Source organism: Astatotilapia calliptera, chromosome 8, assembly GCF_964374335.1.
Source record: "Astatotilapia calliptera chromosome 8, fAstCal68.1, whole genome shotgun sequence".
Lineage (NCBI taxonomy): Eukaryota > Metazoa > Chordata > Actinopteri > Cichliformes > Cichlidae > Astatotilapia > Astatotilapia calliptera.
Window position 1 is genome coordinate 9,048,669 of NC_137429.1, and position 23,273 is coordinate 9,071,941.

Sequence of the window (23,273 nt, forward strand, 5' to 3'; positions counted from 1 at the left end):
TCGAGACCGACTGCGGCCTTTTTACAAGGCTGATGTTTGCTAATGACTTTTAATGATGACTGGTTATGGCTCATAAAACCTGGCTGTGTTACTGGCATTATCAAGTTTGACTACAGCACAGTGCCGAGCTGATGGCACACACTGGGGTCCTTATCAGGTGATTAAAATCAGAAAAGACAGTAAGCCCATCCGTGTGAGTGGGAAATGTGCGTGAGGGTGGGGGTAGGGAGGTCGCTGGTGCCTGTAATGCAAATGTGGCCCTAACAATTGCAGCACACAGAGCAAAACTCAGTGTCACAGGGAGGAGAGAGGTGCTTTGCAATAGATGCGCCTCCCTCTCAGCCAGTTTTGATCAGCGGTGGAGAAATTCCCACAAACCTTCACCTCCAAATATTGACTTAGTCTCAGGGACGTGACGGAACTGGGGCTTTGTTACAGATAAAAAACAGGATGGTGCCAGTGTAGTTTGGGCCTGAGCCTCATCATAGCACCAGTGTGGAAATGTACCGGAGCTTCAACACTCAAGCCACGGAGTTAGTTTAGAAAGTGAAACGAAGACGGGATCGTTTTCAATACTTTTTTATCCAATAAGGAACATTTTTTAAAAGGTTATATGAGTAAAATTATATTTATTTAGCCAATCCTTGTATGTCGCTTCTTACAAACCTATTTTCGTTGTGTTAATTTTAAACTTCAGGCAGGTGTATTTAGAATATCTGCTGACTCTGTAACCACAGATTACGATGAAGTAATCCAAGAGTGCAAACCTCCACTCTGTGGGGAGTATTTACTTTAATAGGAATAGTATTTTATTTTGTAAACATTCATTTTGGGTTTTTTTTTTCTTTTTAAACCTACTTGTAGAAGTTTGTAGTGCAGTAAAAATCCATTAATGGTAGCATGACAGAGGTTTACTTTGATTACACAAACAGTATGTAGATAATGGATAATAGCTATTGATTTGTAAATAGGTGGTCATGAATAACTTGAGCTCATTATTTAATCTTATACTGCGGGCAGCTCATTCTCTTTCTTTTGATGATACTTTATTTTTAAAAATAAAACACATTTTGGGGTCAACTTGAAAGAAAAGCAGAAGTAAAATGTAAACGTGAGGTCAGAGGTCACATGACATGATATTTCTCTTGTGGATGCAAGCCAAGTCTACACCCCCCCTTTAAAGTTTTGTCAGAATTAGCTCAAAACCTTTCGAGCTATCGCATTTACAGACAGAATGACACGCAAACGCCACCAATCTTACTTGTAAATGTGGGATATCTAAAATATTTTATTCAGAAACACTCCAAATCTTTTAGATAGCTGAAATATCTGAAAATATCACTCAAAATAAGATGCCCGATGGTGGAATAATTAGTAATAAATTACAAATTACTTGTAAATTAAAGCCTATAATATTAAAAACATACATTTCTTTCAGGGTCCTTACAATCCACCACACCACTGGACTGTAAATGTCACGCCAGTCAGACTCAGCCAGTCAGATTCAGCCTTTCAGCTCAGCGTGGGGATAAAGGTCAGGTCCAAAGTGGGTGTGTGACCCTTGAAGAATCTTGAGGTGTCATAGTTATTTCAGAGTATTCGTGGCTACAACACGACGTAAACAAATCGTGCAAAGTGGCACAGGAGCAGACAGATAAACGCGCACAGGTGCACGGACACATTTATGAAACACATGCCGGACAAACTGCGGTCCGTGCTGAGAGTTACAAGGCAAATGTGTTCAAATTCAACATGTGTGCTACACAGGACACGACTGATCTGTTTTTAGATTATTATTAGAAACTCACAGACCAGGTGAAATAACTTTAATTTTCACCCATTCATTTTAGATGTCTGTCACAGATAAAGCAGCATTATGTGTGTAGAGCTGTTAAAAAGTTCTTTCTGTGTAAATTATAGTAAATAGAAGATATAAACAAGCCTTAAAAGTTCTGAATAAGAAATCCCAGCAGTACCATTGCAGTGAGATTTGCATTAAACACAAAATATTCCATTTTGAGAACATAATTTTGCACTCAAATGCACATTCTTGGCTTTAAAGTCATTCGCTATGCCTCCAACTTTACTTAGAGACGATGACGACAGCTGAAAGGGGCCGACTGTTCCTAAAAGAAGCGTTGCCTTTGCACAATCCCCAAATCCAGAACGAGTTGAAAAGGTGTAGATTTTCATATCTTTCCATGTCATGCAAAATATAAACTGATGGGATAGGTTGCTTGTTAAATGAGGTGTGTTATAGATGAAAGAATTAACATCTGTGTGTGGGACTGTGTGTGCTACCTTCCAAGGAACTGCAGATTGAAATGATCTAGTAGCCAAATGTGGTTCAAAGACTTTTTTTTAATCAAATCAGTGTTTTTGTGTGTGGAGCCTGAAAAATACAGAACAAAACTAAACTACACATACAAGGGACAGACCTGTAATCTTGTAAAATAACCTCCCAATAAATGTCATTTTTTGAAGCCTGTAAAGCTCAGTTTATTGTGTAGTTTAGGACAATATATGCACCACAAGCTACAGCCTCATAAGTCTTTTACAAACAATATAAACACTGTTTTAAAAAAGTTTTTTTTAGGCTGCTGATTCACCCTGTGAACGCTTTTGAACATACAGGCAGATTTCTTAGGAGAAGAAGGTGTGGGCGTAGATTTTTGGGTAATGGGAAGACTCATAAGCAGGGATCAGGTCTTTCCCTGGGCATTTTTGTAATTTCCTTGACTTCTGGGGAATTGTGTAGATTTATGGCATAAATTTATGATAAAAATGTATCAACTGCCCCGATGGTTTCCTAAATACATTCTCTGTTTGGTTCATGTTTTTATTGGGAGAAAAAATGCATTTGTTGCAGGCGATACGTTTCCTGTGTTCCATGAAATCTAGATCTATGAGCATAAAGGAAACACACCACCCCGACTATTTGAAACACGTGCATTTCCCCCCTCAGTGAGAACATGAAAGAAGCAGTAATGTTACTTATGAAAACAAGCAGGCAAGTGTGGTTGAATTGCCACCTGGTGTTGGATTTTTTTGTTTTCCTTTACTTAAAAACAACATTTGCATCTTAAACCACTGTGAAAAAAAGTAATGCATCAGAAATGAAGGAAATGAAGTCAAGTCAGACCCATGAATGTAGGTTTTCCAGATCATGATAGTCCTATGAGCTTGGAAAGAAAATAACTGGACTTCTTTAAGCTTCATGAAGATGTTTCGTCTCTCATCCTCTTCAGACAACGTCATACATGTTTTAAGCAAGGAAGGCAATCATCACAGGTCAAGTGCAGTTTAACATGGCACCTGTCAATATATTTTCTCTGCACACATTATCAAAAATAATTCAAAAACTGAAAAAAAGACAAAAAATGCAGTTACATAAAGTAGATGTGCATATGTGACCCTTGTTTTTCACATGAAGTGAGACAGCGCAATGTGCAGACGCATCCCTGCAGAAATAATGTTGAGAACCTGACAGAACAGTGGTTAAAATGACCGCTCACGGTTTGAAAAGTGCATTGAAAAGAAAAGGGCTGAGTTTGAAAAGACCATCAAACAAACTTCAGTTTTCTTTTGTGCTTAACAAGCACAAAGTGTCAGCAGAGCTGCTTCAGATAAAATGCAGTTTATATGTCTTTCACGCGCCCCTCATCCTCACCAGGACTAACCTAACGAGTGTACACGTGTGTAATAATACTAATAATAATAATAATAATAATAATAATAATAATAATAATAATAATAATAATAATAATAATAATCTTTGCTGGAATTTTAGCGCCATCTTGAGGTCCAGGCCGCTTTGCGCACTTGGATGCGCCTATAGGTCATCCATTAACTTCCCTTGCAGTCAATGATTATCGATTACAGCTCCACCGATACAAAGTTCGGTAATAACAGTGAAAATGACTGAGAAGGGACCATTATGGCGTTAAAAACATCTTCCTGCAGGCTTTTATTTAAATTCATCCATCAAGGTGTTGTGGCACCGCTCGCTGCCCAAAACGCCCTCCGCTCCGTGCTGGGATGCAGCTCCACGAGGGGATACTACAACTCTGGAAAGCCCAGCTACGCTGGACCCGGAAGGGCGGCCCACGTTCGGGTGGTGGACCTCCGTAGCGACACGGTGACCAAGCCGGGTCCGGCCATGCGCCAGGCAATGGCGGAGGCCGAGGTAGGAGACGACGTGATGGGAGAAGACCCGACAGTTAACGGTTAGAGTCGAAGAAAGAGTTAAATTCTGCTTTAAATGGTTTTCTGTTCTCTTTAAATTATAACTGACCCCTTGTCTGGTCTGTGTGTATTTTTATATTTGCACCAGGCTGGTTTAGTACCTCTTAGTTACTTCTTAATAATATATAGCAGACCATAGTTTCCATATTCAAGCACTGGTCACTTGGATTATCCAATACAGGATTACCCAGTAATCCAAATTAACCACACAGTTGGAGGATCAACCAAGACACCAACAGACAAAGAAAAAAAGTTATTTTCTTCTCTTCTATAAAGTGGTCACATCCCAAACGTGTGCTATTCCCGAGAAAAGTACTGTGTGGCTTACTTTTACATTAATTATTTTTTAAATGATCAGATTATTGACAGAAAATTCCTTTTAAAAAATGGAAAGTTTATTGAACCATGTAAAAATTGTAAATAAATAAATAAATAAATAAATAAATAAATAAATTACATTAAAAATTTCCATATATGACTTTTAATTTCTGTCGTATTTGCTATTTTGCGACATTTTTTAACAACTTAAAAATTGATTGTGGTGTGAAAAAAAAAACTTTAGTTAAAATAATTTTTTTAAATTTTGTTTTGTTTTTTTTGAAAAATAAAACGGAAATGGTTTGTGAACTTGGAAAATGAACTAAAATAAAATATAAATATAGACAAAATATCCTTCATTTTAGTCTTTTTCAGTTCGGTGCCTGCCTGAAACTTTGGATCATTTTCCTAAAACCTGCCTTTAACTTAAGCCTTCCATACAGTAATACTTAAAAGAAGAAAAGTATCACTGAAACTGATAAGAACTCAACTAAAACTAAACATTTCCAAACAATAAAACCTCCTCTGACACCAACAAGGCATTTTCAGTCAGAGAACCGCTGCTCACTGGACATTTTCTCTTTTTCAGACAACTCTCTGTAAACTCTAGAGATCATTGTGTGAGAAAATCCCACCAGGTCAGCAGTTTCAGCCTGTCTGCCACCAACAGCTGTGCCACGTTCAAAGTCACTTAAATCAACTATCATGCAGACAAAACTCTCTCCAAGTAAAACAAAGGTCTTTATGCTGACTTTGCAGTCTATATGACAAAATCCTCTCTGTCCTTTGAACCATGACTAGAGAAATGGTTTACTGCACTGCAGTCTTCTAAAGTCTTTGCATTTTTGTATGTGAAATGCTGCTCAAACGTAAAGCGTGATGTCTGCAGAGTTACAGAAAATCGCAGCAGATATGTTCGGGATGGAGGCCGCCCTGTTCGTCCCCTCTGGAACGATGAGTAATCTCATTGCAGGTCAGTTTTGCTTTCACCTGGCAGTGTGTGAATTAGTCTTAACTAGTCCTGGATGGTCGCAAACATGCCTCCATTTCATCCAACAGTGATGGTGCACTGCAGGGAGCGGGGCGACGAGGTAATCGTGGGGGACTTGTCCCATTTACACATCTACGAGCAAGGAGGTAGCGCTCAGGTGAGTGTGCCGCAGCAGCTTCATCTATGATGGGTTTTTTTTGTAACTAGACAAGAGTGTGTGTGTATTTGTTGTGTTGATACAGCTGGCTGGCGTGCACTCCACCACGGTGACCACGCTCCCCGATGGGACGTTTGACCTGGAGCAGCTGGAGTCAAAGATACGCCACGGTTACCCAGACCCCCATTACCCACGATCACGGCTCGTATGTGTGGAAAACACGCACAACATTCAAGGTGGACGTGTGCTACCTCTGGCTTTTCTGCAGGAGGTGTGTGTGCATGACTTTCACTTTGATTAGTCTGACTCCAGATCCACTTTGCATCAGTCCAATTTAAGCGAGCTTTGTCTCAGAGAAGATGTCAGTGTTTCTGGATTATGTGTTCATATGGATTCTTCTTTGATAGAGTTTTGACCTGCATTTGTGGACGGCACAATGTTCATAGGCAGTGATTTCTAGAAATGTTCCTGAGCCCATGCAGTGCTTTCGGTGACTCATGCCTGATTTTAACACAGTGCTGCCTGAGATCTCCAGCAAAGTAGCTCCTTAACTGATGCTTCAGGGTCACCTGATCCAGACCCAACTATAAGCCTTTTCAAAAAGGAAAGTTTTAAGTTTAATCTTAAAAATAGAAAGGGTGTCTGTCTGTCACCTGAACTCAAAGCAGGAGCTGGTTCCTCAGGAGAGGCTTTTACAGCCTCCAAGAACTTCAAGAAACCCTGTAGGTCGAAACTAAAGTGCTCCACTGGGATGATAAGATACTATGAGGTCTTAAGGCTATGATGGGGTCTTATTATTTAGAACTTTGTGTTTAAAGGTAAAGATTTTGAATGAAATTCTGTATTTAACAGAACAGAAAAGCTAATATTGGAGAAATATGTTCTCTCCTTGTGCTCCCTGTTCAGTACAGCGTGTTAGCCAAAGTAGTACGGACGTAGGGTGGCGTGAATCATTTCACTGCTCGCAGCAGAGACCACAGTTTGGGTCATATACATTTGGTTATCATTTGAAATACATTGTTAATTAAATTTCTTCAATTATTATTAAAGATACCTTTTCTTGGTTGCCATGGGGATGTATCCCCGGAGACTTTGTTGTAGACTCGTAGTCTCCGGCAGGAAGATTTCCCATTGAAATGTATTATTTACAGAGTCATGCTGATTGCCACATTTTGATGCAAAAGCAATAGTGATTCGTGCCTTATTAAAAATTTAATGATGTGATGTTTGGATGGTTTGTTTCCATGTTTAAGGTGCGTGCTTTAGCAGATCGATATGGTCTGTCCGTTCACATGGACGGAGCCCGGGTAATGAACGCCGCTGTAGCTCAGGGAGTGCCTCCATCTGCCATACTGCAGCACACAGACACTGTTAGTGTGTGCCTCTCCAAGGTGGGTTTGAAGTATATAAACACACACACACAAAGTCAAGATTCTTCTTAACCAAGGTGAAACTGGATTAATGTAACAATCAAAATCCTGGGTGTGTATCAGGGTTTGGGCGCCCCAGTTGGTACCGTGCTGGCTGGACCCAAGGACTTCATATCCAGAGCGGTACGGTGTCGCAAAGCACTCGGTGGGGGAATGCGGCAGGCTGGCATACTGGCAGCAGCTGGAAAACTCTCCTTACAGAATATGATTGGAAGACTGGAGGAGGATCACAGCAATGCAAAAATGTTTGCTCAAGGTGAGTAACTACCTGGTTATTCCATGAAAATTCAATCCACGTGACTTCCTCAGGATCTGCTGTTTTTTTATGCAATAACTTTAGTATGTTTAATGAAGCCATGCAAAATCTTACCTTTATATAGTGAATGTTTCCTGAGTTCTAGAGGCTCAAATTACTGGAATTTGACTGATTTTACATGAATACCCTTCAATGAAAATTAAATACTTTACTGGCTCCCACTTTACTACTTTGTGTAATTAGCTTGTTTCTTCTCCACGCTCAGCTCTTCTCGACTGCAATCCTAACTTGTTCGCTGTTGACTTGGCTGCCGTGGAGACAAATATCCTGCGTTTCCGCCTGCAGGATCTCAGTTTGAGTCCCCGCGAGTTCTGTGACCACATGGCTCAGGTTAGCGAGAGTGAGGAGGCTGCACTCGGGCAGGGGATACAGGTTCTCATGTACCCTCATTTTGGGAACTCTGTCAGGGCCGTGTGGCATCTTGGGATTTCTCCTGAAGACACTCAGCTGGCCATCCAGAAAATGCAGTTTGTGGTTTCTCAGCATGTGATGGAAAATATCAGGGCCCAGTGAAACCCAAGTCAGGATGAAACCTAATCTTAGAATGATTACAGAGTAATGTAGACTGTGAAAAATGGGACAAACACTTCTACAAGCATGTGAATCTGTTAAATGTAATTAAGCACAGTGTCTTGAATTTTATTTTGCGCCCTTATGATTTATCTTTTATTAAAGAGATGGGTGCAAATACAACAAAGGGCACAGATGATGAAGACCTTCGTCCATTTTAACTGTGCAGCTCTCTGTAAGAATTTATATTAATCATTACTATACATTCTTTATATTATATTAATGAATATAATATTGAGGACTCTGTTGGAAAATGACCCATATTTCTGTACTCGCTTAAACTTCAGCAAACTTTAGAAATCTGACAACAAATTTGGAAACTTATTACCGCTGACTTTCTTTATTTTTTCAAATGTAAATAAAAGCAATAATAAAAACATGAAAGAAGCTTCTAAGAAGCATTTGTCACCTCATTTGTATGTTCTTATTTACTCACAGGTGTTTCCATCATCATAAAGTGGTGCAGAAAAGGCCCAAATCATCAGAAATTAAAGAAATAATAATAAAAAAAACATTCAAATGTCCTGGTGGTGGGTGACTGTCTGTTTTAAGGTGTCCTCCAAAATTCTCAAAGCTTGTTTTTGGCCACAAGATGGCACTACAATATCAGACCTCGAGTTTTTATGACTATAAGCAACAACAAAAAAGTGGAAATCAATTCGGGTATCTGGTTTTTATAACCAAAAAAGAAAAAGGATATTCGATATGTCAATACTTGTCGTGGTGAAGAAGGCAAGAAAAAGATCTGGCAGCGGTGGGATTCGAACCCACGCCATCGAAATGACTGGAGCCTAAATCCAGCGCCTTAGACCACTCGGCCACGCTACCGTGATACCACACGTCAGACACATATCTATTTATATGACAGGAAACATTATGTTCTTATTCACGTTATACCATTGATGGTGTAGTTTCACTACTACTACTAATACTAATAACTTTCTTCGAGCACATAATAAATTTGTAGTTATCACTGAAGCCCTGGACGGATAAGGCACTGCTAATATTTTTAATAAGAGCTAAAGAATGGTAAATGGTCTGTATTTGTATAGCGCTTTACTTGGTCCTAAGGACCCCAAAGCGCTTTACACTATACACAATCACCCACCCATTCACACACTGGTGATGGCAAGCTACGTAAAGAACGTACTCCCAACCCACTGTTAAGGTAGCTAAAGCCATTTTGGGGCCCTGTTAAACAAGTAAATATTTGCAAGGATGTTTGGCTTGTCACCTGCACGATAGCTATTAAATGGCATGTAAGTGCGGTCGTAAAGTTTCCGATGAACCTCCGTGCTGCCATACGTGGCCTGTTTAGCTAGGCAACCATTGCTTGGAGTGGCACTTTGGAGGACGGTACAAACGGTTCTGCTCGTGGTACTGTCAAATGCTCCTGTGAAAGTACACAATTTTGCTTTTGCGGCCTGGCTGTACGATAATAATTTTAACTACTGCTACTTACGCTGTTTTTATTTGTTTGCCAGATCTAATTGAGACCTGTCAGAAGTCTTTTCTTCCTTACCGCTAAACACTCATTTCCGATTTATAATTCTATTTCCGACCGTCCTGAACGCAGCAGGACGCAGGGGCGTGGCCAACAGAGAACACTGCGATACGTGCGGAGGGAAGCCTTCGCCGTGGTGGACGGAACAAGAACAAAAGCCCTGCGCCAGGCACGTCCCGGACCTTGAGGATACCACGGAGAACTAGGAGGCATCCACTCTTGTTTTGGTCTCAGAGGAGGGGTGAACTCCTGCTCCTGGAGCCTTGACTATTTAAGTGCAAACCAATACCGAGAGACGGAAGAAGACCGAGGTGACTGGATTTGCTGTCACAGTCTGTCAAGATTGAGGGATTAGAGGTGTGTCTTTACATCCGATTATTCATTGGCTGGTCATTTAATACTTTTACTATAACATATCTAACAGCAGGTCGCGATAGATTAAATTAGAAGATGATTCTTTGTAGGAAACTCCACTGCTGCATGCTGTAGTTGTACAACAGGAATGGCTGCTGCTAGATGTTTTACAACGTGGGGGGCACATTGAACCTGCAGAAGCATGTTCTTGAGTGTGCATTCCTGTGCTCCTACTTTAAAACTCTCAGAGCACAGTAACCTTTGATTACAGAAGGACCGACTGACTTGCTAGATAACACAGATAAAATGAATGGAAATGCTTTTGATTGCTGGTAGCCTTACTGATAACTTAGAGCTCCCATGATGTGTGTTGTTGAATGAAATATATGGCTGTAACTCAAATGTGAAGGTCTGGCCCCCTTTGAAGTCCTCACATTTGGTGTAAGAGTTGTGCAGCCATGATCCATGCTTGTTTTGGACATACACTAACATGGCTGTCACCTGGTTCCCTGACTGTGCACTCTGCATGTGACTGTTTTTTCCCTACTTCCAGTCCATTCTCACACTCTGTTGTCAAAACAGCAACAGAAACCATGGAGGACGAACTCATGTTCAGCATGGAGGAGGATGGCAGCGCCAAGAGACCCTCTGCCCAGCGGAGTGCCCTCAAACACAGAGCATCCTCCCTCAGCGAGTCCAACGCCAGCGAGGATGATGACGAAGACCACTTCATCTGCCCCATCCTGGACGATTCGGCCAAAGAAGTGTGCAGCCACCTTAAAAACCTGGTTTACACACGGCAGCTGTCAAACTCGCTCCCTAAATCCAACTTCATGTACAGGGTGAGATATAAGACGTGGGGATATGACAGTTTGTTGTGCTGATGCATCATCCCACCTCTCAGTTCTGCAATGTTTCTGTTTGCCTTTTAAGGTGTGATGATACGCGCATGCCTGCACACACGTTCTGTGTGGCTCGTCTGGTATTTCAACGTGTGTGTTTATGTGTTTGATCGAGTGAAGCGCTGGTCAACCCACCTTTTATTTAAATGTACTTTCTGACAGGAAGCAGCAGAGAGCGGTTTCACCTCGTGATTATGATGTGTGTAAACACGGCTCTCTCTCTCTCCACATCAGCAGGGAGCTGCAACAAAAGCTCGATTCAGTGCGCGCGGCTCTTTAAATTTTTGTGTGGCGGTGGTGTTGCTGTTTCAGAGCCTCCTGGCTGTTAATGTTATCTAAAGTGATGTTGCATACATTTCCTGTTGATGATAAAGGATCCGTTTTCTTGTTTGTTTGTTTTTTTTGCATAGAACGAAAAAGAAACAGATACAGTGGCAGGACATCGATCGTACAAGGTTTTGTCTGAGAGTGCACGGGTATGTTTGGATCTAAATCTTGGTTTTTCCTTCTCTCCCTTTTATACCACTGACCATCCACGCCTCCAGCTCCTCACTCTGCCCTTCAATTTGCCTCTCCCTGCTTTTACTTTTAACCACTTCATCCCTTCCGGATCTTTTTATTTTATTTTTTATTTTATGGATAAACATGTGTCGCCTGTTCCTCTTCAACAGGGCTGCCCAATCCCAGTCCTCGAGAGCTACTATCCTGCAGCTTTTAGATGCATCCCTACTCCAACACAGCTGAATCAAATGAATGGCTTGTTATCAGGCCTTTGCCAAACACGATGGCATGCTGAAGTGTTGGAGTAGGGATGCATCTAAAAGCTGCAGGACGGTAGCTCTCGAGGACTGGGATTGGGCACCCCTGCTCTTCAACATAAGTGCTGCTCCTTCCTCACTCTAAATAGAAAGACATCTGCTGGACTGTGAGCAGTGGTGCACGAGGAGGACGTGCTGCTGAGCAGCGTAGGTTGGGCCAAGGCTTGGGTTACTTGCTAACAGATTTAGCTTACTCGTGACATCTGATTCAAGTTATTTTTTTGAAAACTGCACATGTTCACTTTAAGGTAGCTGTAAATTATTTTATTTACGGCGACCTTACAGCCCAGAAATCCACTCATAATTTTACCATGGCTTCATTCTCCTGTGGTATTTGTTTTCAGTGTCTGCTTCATGTTTGTGTGCTTTGTTGTGAGCCACGTGGTTGTTTTGACTCCCTAAATCGAGAGGGAGAGCCCTTTAATGCAGAAATCGTGACATTATAGATTTCAATTTGAGAGCTGATAATAATTGCAGAAAAAACAATGCATGCATTGTTGAGTAAAGAGAACAGACTGGCTTAGAACTGCTTTTATTGTGCAGATTAAACAGCTTTGCATGGAAGGGCTTCCCCTCTTTCTTCTGTGTTCGAGCAATCCTGATGTGAGAAACTGACTTTTATTCTGCTCCCGAGCTCATAAGATCTTTATATTTCTCTGTCTTGTTTTTCTACCAGGCAACATGGCTGCACGCTATCGAAAAGGCAAAAGCGATGCCCGACCCCTGGGCGCAGTTTCACCTGGAGGAGATAGCGACTGAACCCTGCATTCGTTACAGGTCTGACTTTGACTTTGTGGCAAAGATGAAACTCTTTCACAGCAGATTTGACCTCTTCTGTTTGACCCTTTGAGTGTTTACACTGTGCTTCAACAAGTGTTCAGTTAAGTAGGGCTTGTTCCAGCATGTAAAGTACCAGAACAAGATCATCAATTTCAGCAGTGTTTTTCCTGTTGTGTGAGAATATTGCTGTGTGCAGCTTATTTTTCTGAATGGGGTTATTTTGGGCCCTCCACCCAAGAGGTTTTGGCCTGAATACAAGAAAATTAAACAGAACTGATACAAAATCATGTTTTTAACGTAATCTCTGTTGATTTAGATTCCATTTACAGAGATAAACAGACATTTTTGTTCAGCAAATGGTCAGAAATCATACGTGAATAAATCTGCTTTTACAGATTGTGCATGCAAGTGTAATATCTCCCAAAAAGCAAGTTCTGTGCCAGGAAAAACAGCTAAATCTTAACCTAATAAATTTAAAATGCAGCCAGTCTGTAATCATAACATTGTTTGTCAATCAGGAAATTCAAATTAAATCTGCATTTACTGATGTTTTAACCACTCAGGAGCCAGTGCAACAAGCTTTAAATGAAGTTGAAATGACTGAAATGTTCGCATACTGTTGCTTATCGACGTATACAGCAAAAATGTGACAGTCATGTGAGTAATATTTGCCCTCCTTTGGCTCAGTTTGTGGTCTGCAGTAACTGCTGAGGAAGATATCCAACCCTTTAGAGCTTTATGTTCTTCTCCTAGTCGTTAAGTTTGGTGGTGAGCTGGAGGTGTGCAGTGTTTTCTTCTTTTTAGTTTTTCCACCGAAAATAACTGCCTATTATGCAAATGAAAAGCAGTAGAGCATCAATTTTTATAGATATGAGGAAAAAGTGATCTCGGCCTTTGTGTATATCTGTAAAAGTATGAAAAAGAGTAGTTTTAAATCATTTCAATGAGTTGTTTGGGCTCGTCTTGAACCGACAGCAGACCTCATTTATTCTCTGTTGCTCATATCTCGGTCAGTGATGCTCTGCTATTATTAACTGTACACAAACATCTCTGGCGTCTGTTGGCCCCATGAACTTGGGTGTGATGCTGAATGTGCATCCAGATATTATGACCACAGAATCCTGTGGCTGCTGCATGAACAGCTCTCACAGTCCAAACTGCAGAAGCACACATGAGTTCACTGGGTGCGGACAAAAAGCAGGAGGAAAAATCCCGTTACGTAACCAGACGGAGAGCTTGTATTTGACTGCGGGGGAGGAGGGATCGTCAGGGGTGGGATTTGCCCTCATGCTCCCATTACATGTGCTAATTTTACCCTCGTGTAACCTCACTCCTCTTTGCCCCCCTGCAGGAGGAACTCAGTGGGATGAAAGTCATAGTACGTTGCGTTCCTAAAGCAGAGATTAGATGTTGGAAAGGGAACAGGGCTCGTTTTTCCGTGGGCGGAAAAATAGAGTTTAGAGTTTTAGGACGTGCAGCTGCACTTTTAGTACATCCAGCATACATTAACTCGGGACACACGCCCAGACGGGCCAAACAGACAGTCTGATCCTGTCTGATAGTGTTCACACCCACATTTATATCACTATAGTCAACTCCCTCCACTCCAAAATAACGTCAGTCCGAAACAAAATGAATAAGAGAGGTCAAAATGACCTTAAATGAAAAGTCGTTCCCTCCCTGCTACATTCTTCTCTCCTTGTTGTTTTTGTGTGCAAAGGAAACTCGATGCTTGCATGTGCTTCCTTGATAAGAATAATTAATGGGCTGCTGATGGAGAGACTGCACTGGGCAAACATGAACAGAAGTAAGAAGCTTAAATAACTTCTGTGATGAATAGTTTTATCTCTGTTTTCTCGGTGTGCTGGGTTATTGATCGAGGGAGGGGAATGGCTTCAAAAAGGCAGGTCAGCGAGGCGATGGGCCTGTGAATGATTAACAAAGTAATAGGTGGAAAACAATCTGAGAAAATAAACACGGACATCTTCTCCCGGCACAGCCGTGCTGCTCTGTGACTAAAAAAAACAACAAAAAACATGAGCCACAGATGTGTCACAGCAAGAAGACACGATTGCAGAGCTGAAGTACACTCAGGCGGGGATCATACACGGGCAGCTGCAGATACATGAGCGAGTATTCATTGCTTTTGGAATCCTTTAAAGCTACTCAGTGAAATTTACACCAGTGGGAGACGAGCAGACGCTGATAGATTTGGCTACACCTAAAATTTATTCTACTTTCACGTTTTTTCTCAGTTCATTGTTCGTTTAATTATTAAAAAGAAATGTCCACCTCCATTTTTTTTTTTCCTGTCCAGTCTGCCAGTGTGATGAATAGTTATATTTACAGGGAGGTGCACATCGGGTTACAGCAGAGGTTACAGAAGCTAAATGTCAGTGTTCCTGTTTTACATTATCACCAAACCCACTTCTTCACAGAAGTGCTGTGCACGTTGTTAAGTCAGCTGAACAACGTGTTAGTAGCTGCTAATACTTTAAACGTTAAAAAGCCTAAATGTTGTTAACTCATATTATTCGCATGTTAAAAAACATAAGTTTATAGTTGATTTTTGTTTTGCAAAACAAAACGGCGATCCTCGCATCTTCGGGTTTTTTTTTTTTTGTTTTTTTGTTTTTTTAAATTACTGCATTTGCTATGCATTATACAACATTTCTGCTGTGGACTGTTGTGTCTTAAATTCTCTTAAAACCTTACAAAATTATCTACAACTGTCAAAATAATGTAAAATCGTAATGCTGAAAGTTTAAAAAAATTTGCAGAAATAAGTAGCTTTACTGTTTTGTTCGTTTTTGGGGGTTTTTAATGGGTCATATCTCCCTCAAATCTCCCTGAAAAATTTGGATACTGTTTTTTATTCTGTCCTATTCTCAAAACTACTCAAAACCTCTCAGAATTACACCCGTTCTATATACACTATTTTGGAGTCGCTCACTCATGAAATCCTGCTGCCTCTTTCAAATGCAGACATTCTGATTGGGTTAGATTGAAGTATTCGAGGTTTTTTTTAATTTTTTTTTAATTTTTATTTTTTTAAATACATAGATGTCAAATCCTCTTTTAAATTTTTAATAGTATGTAATTAAATAGATAATTAATATAGCTGTTCATCTTCACAGGTACAATGCCGTTACAGGGGAATGGGTTCAAGACCAGATCCACATGAAGATGGGTACACAGGTACTACACCTCACTTTACTTTAGGAACTCACAGTGTCTTTCTCTCTCATCTAATTTATGTCCCCTTGTCTTGTTTCTCACAGCCTTTTGGGAAAGGGGCCATGAGGGAGTGCTTCAGAGCGTGAGTCTATATTCATCGCTTCTTATCTAATGACTGTTGCCCTCATGACGTTCTGGTCTCTTTGTAAACAAAACAGAGGAAAATGTCTGACTTAAATTAGAAAGCAGCGCAGGTCAACATTCCTCACATTTCTCTGTCAGGATAGCAGCAGCTGACATGTTCATTATTTTCTGAGAAACACGCTAAACGGGCTCTGTGAAGTCTCTTGTGGCGGGACATGGAGCTCATTTTTAACTCTTTCTCATAGTATTGGTTCCCTGGATGTTAATTGGTTAAAATCGCAGTGGGCGGCGCCATCACGGCTGCACTGGCTTTTGCATGGCACTGCAGAATCCCAGAGAAAAAGCCTAACACTCTAATTGTTAAAGGTCAATCGTCTGTTATGTTGGGAATGTAAGAGAGCCATCAATCAACACCCCCCCCCCCCCCCCCCCCCACACACACACACACACTTTAGTTATTTTCCGTTTAAAAATAAATCTCCCAGCATCCACCAGCACAAACATTAAAGGTCCTAAAAAAGAAGCATGTTTTTCCTCTTGGATTTATACACATGTGGATTTAAATCAGTTTTTCTTCTGTGACCTGAGATCACTTGGGGCACATCTGATATCTATTATTTATGAAGAAGGCTTTATTTATGTATTTTTATTAAGATTTAAAGCAGCGAGGGAGTTTCTTTATCTTTAAAGTAATGTAGATTTACTGTGATCCGTTTACCCTGCAGGAAGAAGTTGTCGAATTTCTCACACAGCAGCAACTGGAAGTCGGCGTCCAACTATGTGGCCAAGCGTTACATGGAGACGGTGGATAGAAATGTTTACTTTGAGGACGTCAGGCTGCAGATGGAGGCCAAACTTTGGGGCGAGGAGTACAATCGCCACCGACCTCCCAAACAGGTACGGGAGAAATGAGGTGGTATCGATAAAATCAGGGGAAGTCAACAGAAAGAGTTTGGGAAGACGTACTGGCCTCTGATTGGTGCTTCTTTTCTTTTTTTTTTCTTTCTTTTTTTTCAAATATTTATATACTATTCGGATAAGCGGTTGAGAAAAGACTCAAATGTGATTTCCAATTAAATGAAAATTATTTTCCTTTTATTATCTTATGCTGACCCTTTAGCTGCTCCCACTTTGAGTTAACTTTCTTATGATTGGCTGCCCCTCACAAACAGAAGACTTGAACAGCAGGTGGGTGGGGCTTCAGAGATGACCATATTAGGGAAATCGGCTCTCAGTGACACCATACAGAGCCAAGACCAGAAAAAACTGTCTGTAACGGAGCATTTAGTGAACTCTGGAGCCTTCAGTTTTCGCTTGCAGGTATATATTTGTACATTTACCAATATTTTTAAAAGATCCGGGTCTTATCTTAAGTTGCCTCCTGTCATCTCTTATCACCCTCACCCCCCAGTATCAGAATCAGATGATGCCTCGTAATCCTCGTTCCGTTTTAAATCCTCAGGTGGACATCATGCAGATGTGTGTGGTGGAGATGACAAACCGACCCAGTAAACCTCTCTTCCACCTGGAGCATTACATCGAGGGCAAGTACATCAAGTACAACTCCAATTCTGGCTTTGTCAGGGACGACAACATCCGCCTCACTCCACAGGTGAGTGGTCGCCTGTGGAGTGGTATGAATACATGCTAAAGACACAAGCTGAAGACACAGTCAAATATAATTTCCCTCTTTTCTCCGTCAGGCCTTCAGTCACTTCAGCTTTGAGCGGTCGGGCCACCAGCTGATCGTGGTGGACATCCAGGGAGTCGGCGATCTCTACACCGACCCTCAGATCCACACAGCGAAGGGGACCGACTTTGGAGACGGAAATCTAGGTATGCTTACCTTTCAGCAAACTGCTGCTACAAACTTAGATCAGTAAGTGTTTAAAAAGCTTCAACCTGATCACACCTGTGTTTCAGGTGTGCGAGGCATGGCCCTGTTCTTCCACTCGCATCTGTGTAACAAGATCTGCAAAAGCATGGGCCTGACGCCTTTCGACATTTCCCCTGCGGAGATGTCCCAGCTGGACGGCACCAACAAACTGCTCGTAATTATGTTTTAATCATGCTTTAAATATTAGGGGCTGAAATCAGCAGCCTTTAAAGTAGAAGTAGCAGCAGTAGGAATAGTTTGGGGGGGGGGTTATATTTATTACCTATACTTATTGGTTGGTTTATTACCTGGAAACAAACAACCATCAGTAGCAAAGTGGTGTGAGAGCGAATCACTTCCTGTGTGGACCAGTTTGGGTTTTTTGCTTTTCTTTCTTTTGGAAAGCCAAACTCACAAAAGCTTCCTCTTCCACTTGTTCTGCTGAGCTGTTTGGCTTCCTCATTGCTGCTTGCAGCTGTATCTCACTTTGCTCACAGTTTCCATATTTAGGCATGAATGTCTGCTGAAAGTTTATATCCTGGTAGAAGATGTTGGTCTGTGGCTTAAAAGAGCAGAGAACAAAAAGAAAGAGAAATTCTGAGTTCTTCCTCTTTTTATTTTCATCTTTCTTCCTTTTTTTTTTTCTCATTGTAGAAGTCAGCCCAGACTGTGCTGAGAGGCTCAGAGGAGCACTGCGGTTCTCCTCGTGTTCGCACCATGTCGGCCAGCCGGGCGCCTCCGCTCCTATCCCGCCTGTCTGAGACCTCGTCTGCAGATGAGAGCATGAGCGACATGGAATCGATCCCCTGCTCCCCTCTCATCCTTCCCTGCTCCCCCCCAACTGCAGCTGGCTCTATAGGCAAGTTAGCAATCAGTAAATGCAAGCAAGACCCACAGAAAATGTTACTGTATATATAAAAATGGACATAGTAGTTAGCAAAGTCCAGTCATGAAGCTCTTGGTATTTTAAAAAGGGATGTAACGAGCGAGACGTGAATCAATTGCCTCATCGCTCTATTTGATTCTAACTAGAACCACATGTTTTATTTGATTTATTAAATGAAGCTTAAAAGTAGTGATAGAGTTCTTAAACCCATCAGGAATGTGTTTACTGAGATCGCAAATCATGTGAGCAGAGACTTCTATGTAACTGGAAAGTTTTTTACAACCAGAGGAATCCCCCTTGCTAGTATGGCAGGTTATGGCAGTAACATGTCCATCTTTCATATACAGTCCATGTTGTGATTCATTCTCAGATCTGGTATTTTCCCATTTTCTCGTTAATTTGAATGAATAAAAGCATTCACACTGACGACTACGTATAAATAAAGTGCACTAAGAGTACTTGGACAAAGTATTGACAGTGACATGGTCACATGTGCAAAACAAGAGGAACCAATAATCTATTTTTAGCCAGAAGGAGGATTTCAGCGTTGACAGTACTCATGTCGAGTTAGTAGACAGATTAGTATAGACATTTATGTCATTGTATGTTACTGGAAATTTGCTAGCAGAGGTATCTAGAGATATCTTGAGATACACAAGTATTCAGACATAGCTTACATACTGAGGAGCTAAAGTGGTGAGTGGTTTTGCATTTTATTTCAATTTTACAGGCTCGTCTTTTATCGGAATGTATGAACACGACAGAATAAGCAACACAAGCGAACACAGGGTAAGTAAAAACTGATGGTGAGAGTGGCTCTAACCAGCACAAGCAATGAAAGAAAGCACATTTAAAAAAACAAAGAGCGCTGCATCATCACTCCCCCAACCCCAAGCTTCACATTGATTAACAGCATTACTTACATTATTTAAAACTATATCTGTGTAGCTGACTTGTTGACAAAAGTTTACCACCAGGAATCAGAAATTCTTGTCTTAATTTTTGTCTTTAGGAATCAGAAAACGGCGGGGACAGCGGCTACCCGAGCGAGAGGAGGAGTGAAGGAGACCCAAATGACCACATAGACGGGGTAAAGATTTTTGTCACTGCTCAACAGAAATGGACAGAGGAAGCTTTTAGTTAATCATTAAATGTATTTTTCCTGTGATCCAAATCCCGCTTTTGGATCCAGTTTGTGAACGTCCTCTTGCATATTACCTGAAATGAGCTTCATCATGCCCCGTCGATGCACTTATTCAACACTTGTTAGATTTCGTGACGGCTGGTTTTACAGTCCGTGTCATATTGTCACATAGATCCATCATCGCTACAACAGACAATATTCAGAATCGGACGAGGAAAGTGTCAGACGGGTAAAGAAACATAAATATCCCTAAATCCCTTCCTCACCTCGTTCATAATCATCATCATCACCACTTTAATCAAATAACCCTACTTTAATTTCCCTTTGAACATCATCTTTACTTTTGTTTTCCCATCACTTGTTTAACCATGAAAGCCCCTCCTTACCTCTCCTCTAATTCCACTCCTCCTACTTTGTTTCCCCTCACTAGAGGAAGATGGTAGCTCCTCCAAGAGTCTCTGCGAACTTAAACTCAAACACTCCTGACAACGAATGGGTGATTATTTGCATGGAAGCTCCTGAGCCAGGTGTTTCCCTGTGCAGCGCTTTGCAGTCTTTTTTTAGCCGTGAAGCATAATGTTTGCCTCCAGCATGATGGCTCTGCTTTTCAAACGGTTCCGATTTGTGTGGATTGAACTCGCTGTCGCTATTTTCCTGTTGACGCCTGCTTTATTTATTTAGTGAACGAAAACAATTGGAAAATACAAATGGAGATAAAAAGTGATACTTGGAACTGAAACACCATCTACCTCCTTTACCTTCGCCTGCTCTGCCATCCCGCTTATTCTCACTTCTATAACTGTGTGTGTGTCTGTATGTGCGCTCCTTTTGCATTAACAGGGATGTACTCATCCATCTCTGAGCTCAAAGCAGACTTTCCTGGATGGGTACACCTCTGAGACTGCAGTGTGGCTTTTCAACCATAATATATTTCTTGCAGTGAATATCAGATGGTAACTTTTTTTGTCCTTTTCTTCTTTCTTGGATCTTTGGTGCCTGCTTCTGTTCAGTTGACCGAGGAGAAGTGGACCTTCTATCACTCATCCCGCGCTCACGTCCACCGACCTTCCTGTGTGGCCACCGAGGTGGAACGACTCAACAATCTGCTGCAGAAGAAGATCGGCCAGTCGATTCTTGGAAAAGTAAGAGGAGGAAACATTAGTTAATTTAATGTTTCCGTGCCACTATTTAACTCTGGTCCCACCAACACTAAAAACACTTACATTGTTACAATTTTTGAAATCTTTCTTTGATTCTAAGCATTCAGTTCAGTCCAAACTCCTCCTATCGCAAACCAAACACAATGAGGCAGCTCTGCATGCTTCAAGCACTTATATTCTTTATCTCCCACCCAGGTCCACTTGGCTATGGTCCGGTACCACGAAGCGGGTCGTTTCTGCGAGAAGGACGAACAATGGGACCAGGAGTCGGCCATGTACCACCTGGAGAGAGCTGCCATGTGTGGAGAACTGGAGGCCATCGTAGCTTTGGGACAGTGCTGTCTGCAGCTACCTCATCATATACTGCCAGACATGGAGCTGGAGGTACTGTGCGCCATCTATTTTCCTTTCTTTTGTTGAGCTTAACTTCACAGGGTGGCTTTATATTCTGGTGTGTGTGTGTTGTTGGCAGGATAATGCAGGAAACAGGATGAGAGGTTTCAAGTATCTGCTGCAGGCTGCTGAGGCTGGCGACAGATCTTCTATGATCATAGTGGCCAGAGCCTTTGATACTGGAGTCGGTCTGTCTGCTGACAGGTGAGTGAAGGTTCATTCAAAGCAGATGTTTCAGGTAAAACGTAGGAATCCTGCCTTTGCTTGATAGTACTTCCCTCTTGTGGCCGGTTGGATTTTTACAGTTGCTTTTTTTAAGTGGTGGTGATTTGTGAGTTAAAGCATTTTATCCTTTCGCCTTCACAGAAAGCAGGACTGGGCCGAGGCGGTTCACTGGTACAACAGTGCGCTGAACATGATGGACTACGACGAAGGAGGAGAGTTCGATGGGACCCAGGACGAGCCTCGCCACCTTCTGCTGGCCAGAGAGGCAGAGATGTACCAGGAGGGAGGCCACAACCTCGCCGCAGACCCACAGAGAGCAGGTTCAACCCGATGCCGAGTGCAGAATTTTAACTTCAAGAAATCGTACACCAGTTTCTGTCTGACCGTTTTCCCAGTGAAGCAGTAGGGCTTGTGATTTTGATCTGTGGCACGGAGAAGCTTTAGTCTCACATGATGGTCGTGGGGTTGGGGTTCATTTCTGTTTGGTGGAGCGACTGCCTGTAACATCTCATTCTGTCTCTCTCCTGCAGGTGACCTTTTTACTGAAGCTGCAGAAGCCGCCATGGCGGCCATGAAGGGTCGACTGGCTAACCAGTACTACATGAAAGCTGAAGAAGCCTGGGCACAAATGGAGGAGTAACTCCACAACATAAAAGAGATTTATTTTAACCTCCAAAAAGGCCACGAGACTTGATGTGTGGCTGTTTTTCTTTCTTTTTTTGTTTTTTTTACACATTCTGGGTAAAACCTGAATGACTTCAGTTTACATTACTGTTTTTATGACAGATTTTTTTGGTGTTGGTGGTTTGTTTGTGTGCGCGTTTGGTGTGTGTTGAGCCATTCAGCATCAGACTTTTATCTTCAGGATTCTTTCTGTATGGTTGTAAAGCTAGATTTCCTGGCTCCTCATTTCTTTCATTTCATGTCTATATTAACCTTTAGAGTTAAGTTAATGTGATTCTATGAATGAAAAGGTCTGACCTATCAAAAAAAGATTTACTTATTTTGACGCAGATGTTAACATGTTTATGTTTAAGAGAATATGTGTGATAAAGAAAAGTGCTTGGAATATGAAACTGTAAAATAAAAGTTTGCCTTTCTTTTTACCAATCATGATCCTGTTGTGATTTTTCTAACTAGTGGAAGGACTCTTGTAACCTAAAATGAGGGTGTTTTGTGAGTGTCATAACAGAAACAATTTACCTTAGTTTTTTGCACCATTAACTAAAATAAGTTAATTTGCAGTCAGATTGGTTATGGGACAAAAGAAAACAAGTAAATGCTTCAGCTCACTAGTCTTGTTTTTCTTTGCAGTTTTCTCTGATCCCGGAGCTCAGAGATATGTCACCACTTTGCCAAGTTCTGGAAGAAGACCCATACTATTATCCTCAGAGAAGAGGAAGATTGGTCGGTATAATCTGGAATCGCTAAGTTTCAAGCCTGTGATGAACTGTAAACTGCTGTAGTGCAGGTTTTACATCATGAACTGAGAGGGTCCAACAAAGAAAGAAGCCCCCAAAATCCGCTTACAAGAAATATGCAGTGGCCCACATGGGCAAAGCAAATCCCTTGAAAGAAAATTTTGATGGTCAACTAAGAAAAAGATTAAGCTGTAGTATATTTTAATTGACCACAATGGCAAGAGTAATTTTTTTCAAAATAAACATGAGGTTTTCAAACAGATGACGTACGTACGACGTGCACTTTTTTTGTTGTAGCTATCTGTCTTAACAGCAGCTCCACTCACACTAGGAAGCTGATTAGCAAGGCTGACTCTGTGCTGCAGACGTGATTTGAAGTTAAAGTCTGTAACGGCTCCTCTCTGTCTATTGAGGACACGTTTATCCTGTATTTGCTGCTGCAGTCTCAAAAAACGAACTTAA

General features: G+C 41.5%; 2 protein-coding genes and 1 non-coding gene across 12 annotated transcripts; 2 read left to right on the forward strand and 1 right to left on the reverse strand.

Annotated features, from left to right (window-relative positions):
* The first annotated feature begins 3,863 nt into the window (after window positions 1-3,863).
* tha1 (threonine aldolase 1) lies at window positions 3,864-8,422 on the forward strand. Its single transcript, XM_026178330.2, has 7 exons — window positions 3,864-4,226; window positions 5,453-5,536; window positions 5,623-5,711; window positions 5,797-5,982; window positions 6,965-7,102; window positions 7,205-7,397; window positions 7,663-8,422. The coding sequence occupies exons 1-7, from the start codon at window positions 3,938-3,940 to the stop codon at window positions 7,968-7,970; spliced, it is 1,287 nt and encodes a 428-aa protein (XP_026034115.1). The 5' UTR covers window positions 3,864-3,937; the 3' UTR covers window positions 7,971-8,422.
* Window positions 8,423-8,773: 351 nt separating this feature from the next.
* On the reverse strand, window positions 8,774-8,855 carry trnal-uag (transfer RNA leucine (anticodon UAG)). Its single transcript has one exon. It is a non-coding gene; the product is annotated as a tRNA-Leu (tRNA).
* Window positions 8,856-9,626: 771 nt separating this feature from the next.
* eef2k (eukaryotic elongation factor 2 kinase) lies at window positions 9,627-22,500 on the forward strand. 10 transcript variants are annotated; one of them, XR_013910938.1, is made up of 20 exons: window positions 9,627-9,888; window positions 10,468-10,727; window positions 11,198-11,263; window positions 12,282-12,382; window positions 15,523-15,583; window positions 15,667-15,704; window positions 16,432-16,603; window positions 17,169-17,318; window positions 17,410-17,542; window positions 17,630-17,757; window positions 18,237-18,441; window positions 19,199-19,257; window positions 19,481-19,558; window positions 19,785-19,841; window positions 20,043-20,139; window positions 20,623-20,754; window positions 20,968-21,156; window positions 21,245-21,369; window positions 21,532-21,710; window positions 21,921-22,500. XR_013910938.1 is itself a non-coding variant. In XM_026178303.2 (20 exons), exons 2-20 carry the CDS (start codon window positions 10,479-10,481, stop codon window positions 22,028-22,030), a joined length of 2,298 nt encoding a protein of 765 aa, XP_026034088.2. In that variant the 5' UTR covers window positions 9,627-9,888; window positions 10,468-10,478; the 3' UTR covers window positions 22,031-22,500. The 10 variants fall into 10 exon arrangements, 8 of the variants coding, with proteins under 8 accessions (XP_026034088.2, XP_026034091.2, XP_026034090.2 ...); XM_026178303.2 differs by having other exon boundaries at window positions 20,043-20,108; XM_026178304.2 differs by having other exon boundaries at window positions 9,748-9,888; window positions 10,439-10,727; window positions 20,043-20,108.
* Window positions 22,501-23,273: the final 773 nt, after the last annotated feature.

Coding starts and splice junctions, on each gene's coding strand:
- tha1 (XM_026178330.2), top strand. CDS start 3,938: ATGGCGTTAAAAACATCTTCCTGCAGGCTTTTATTTAAATTCATCCAT. Junction 5,537..5,622: donor GATGAGTAATCTCATTGCAG/GTCAGTTTTGCT, acceptor TTCATCCAACAG/TGATGGTGCACTGCAGGGAG. Junction 5,983..6,964: donor CTCTGGCTTTTCTGCAGGAG/GTGTGTGTGCAT, acceptor TCCATGTTTAAG/GTGCGTGCTTTAGCAGATCG.
- eef2k (XM_026178303.2), top strand. CDS start 10,479: ATGGAGGACGAACTCATGTTCAGCATGGAGGAGGATGGCAGCGCCAAG. Junction 10,728..11,197: donor AATCCAACTTCATGTACAGG/GTGAGATATAAG, acceptor TTTTTTGCATAG/AACGAAAAAGAAACAGATAC. Junction 19,559..19,784: donor CAAATGACCACATAGACGGG/GTAAAGATTTTT, acceptor ATTGTCACATAG/ATCCATCATCGCTACAACAG.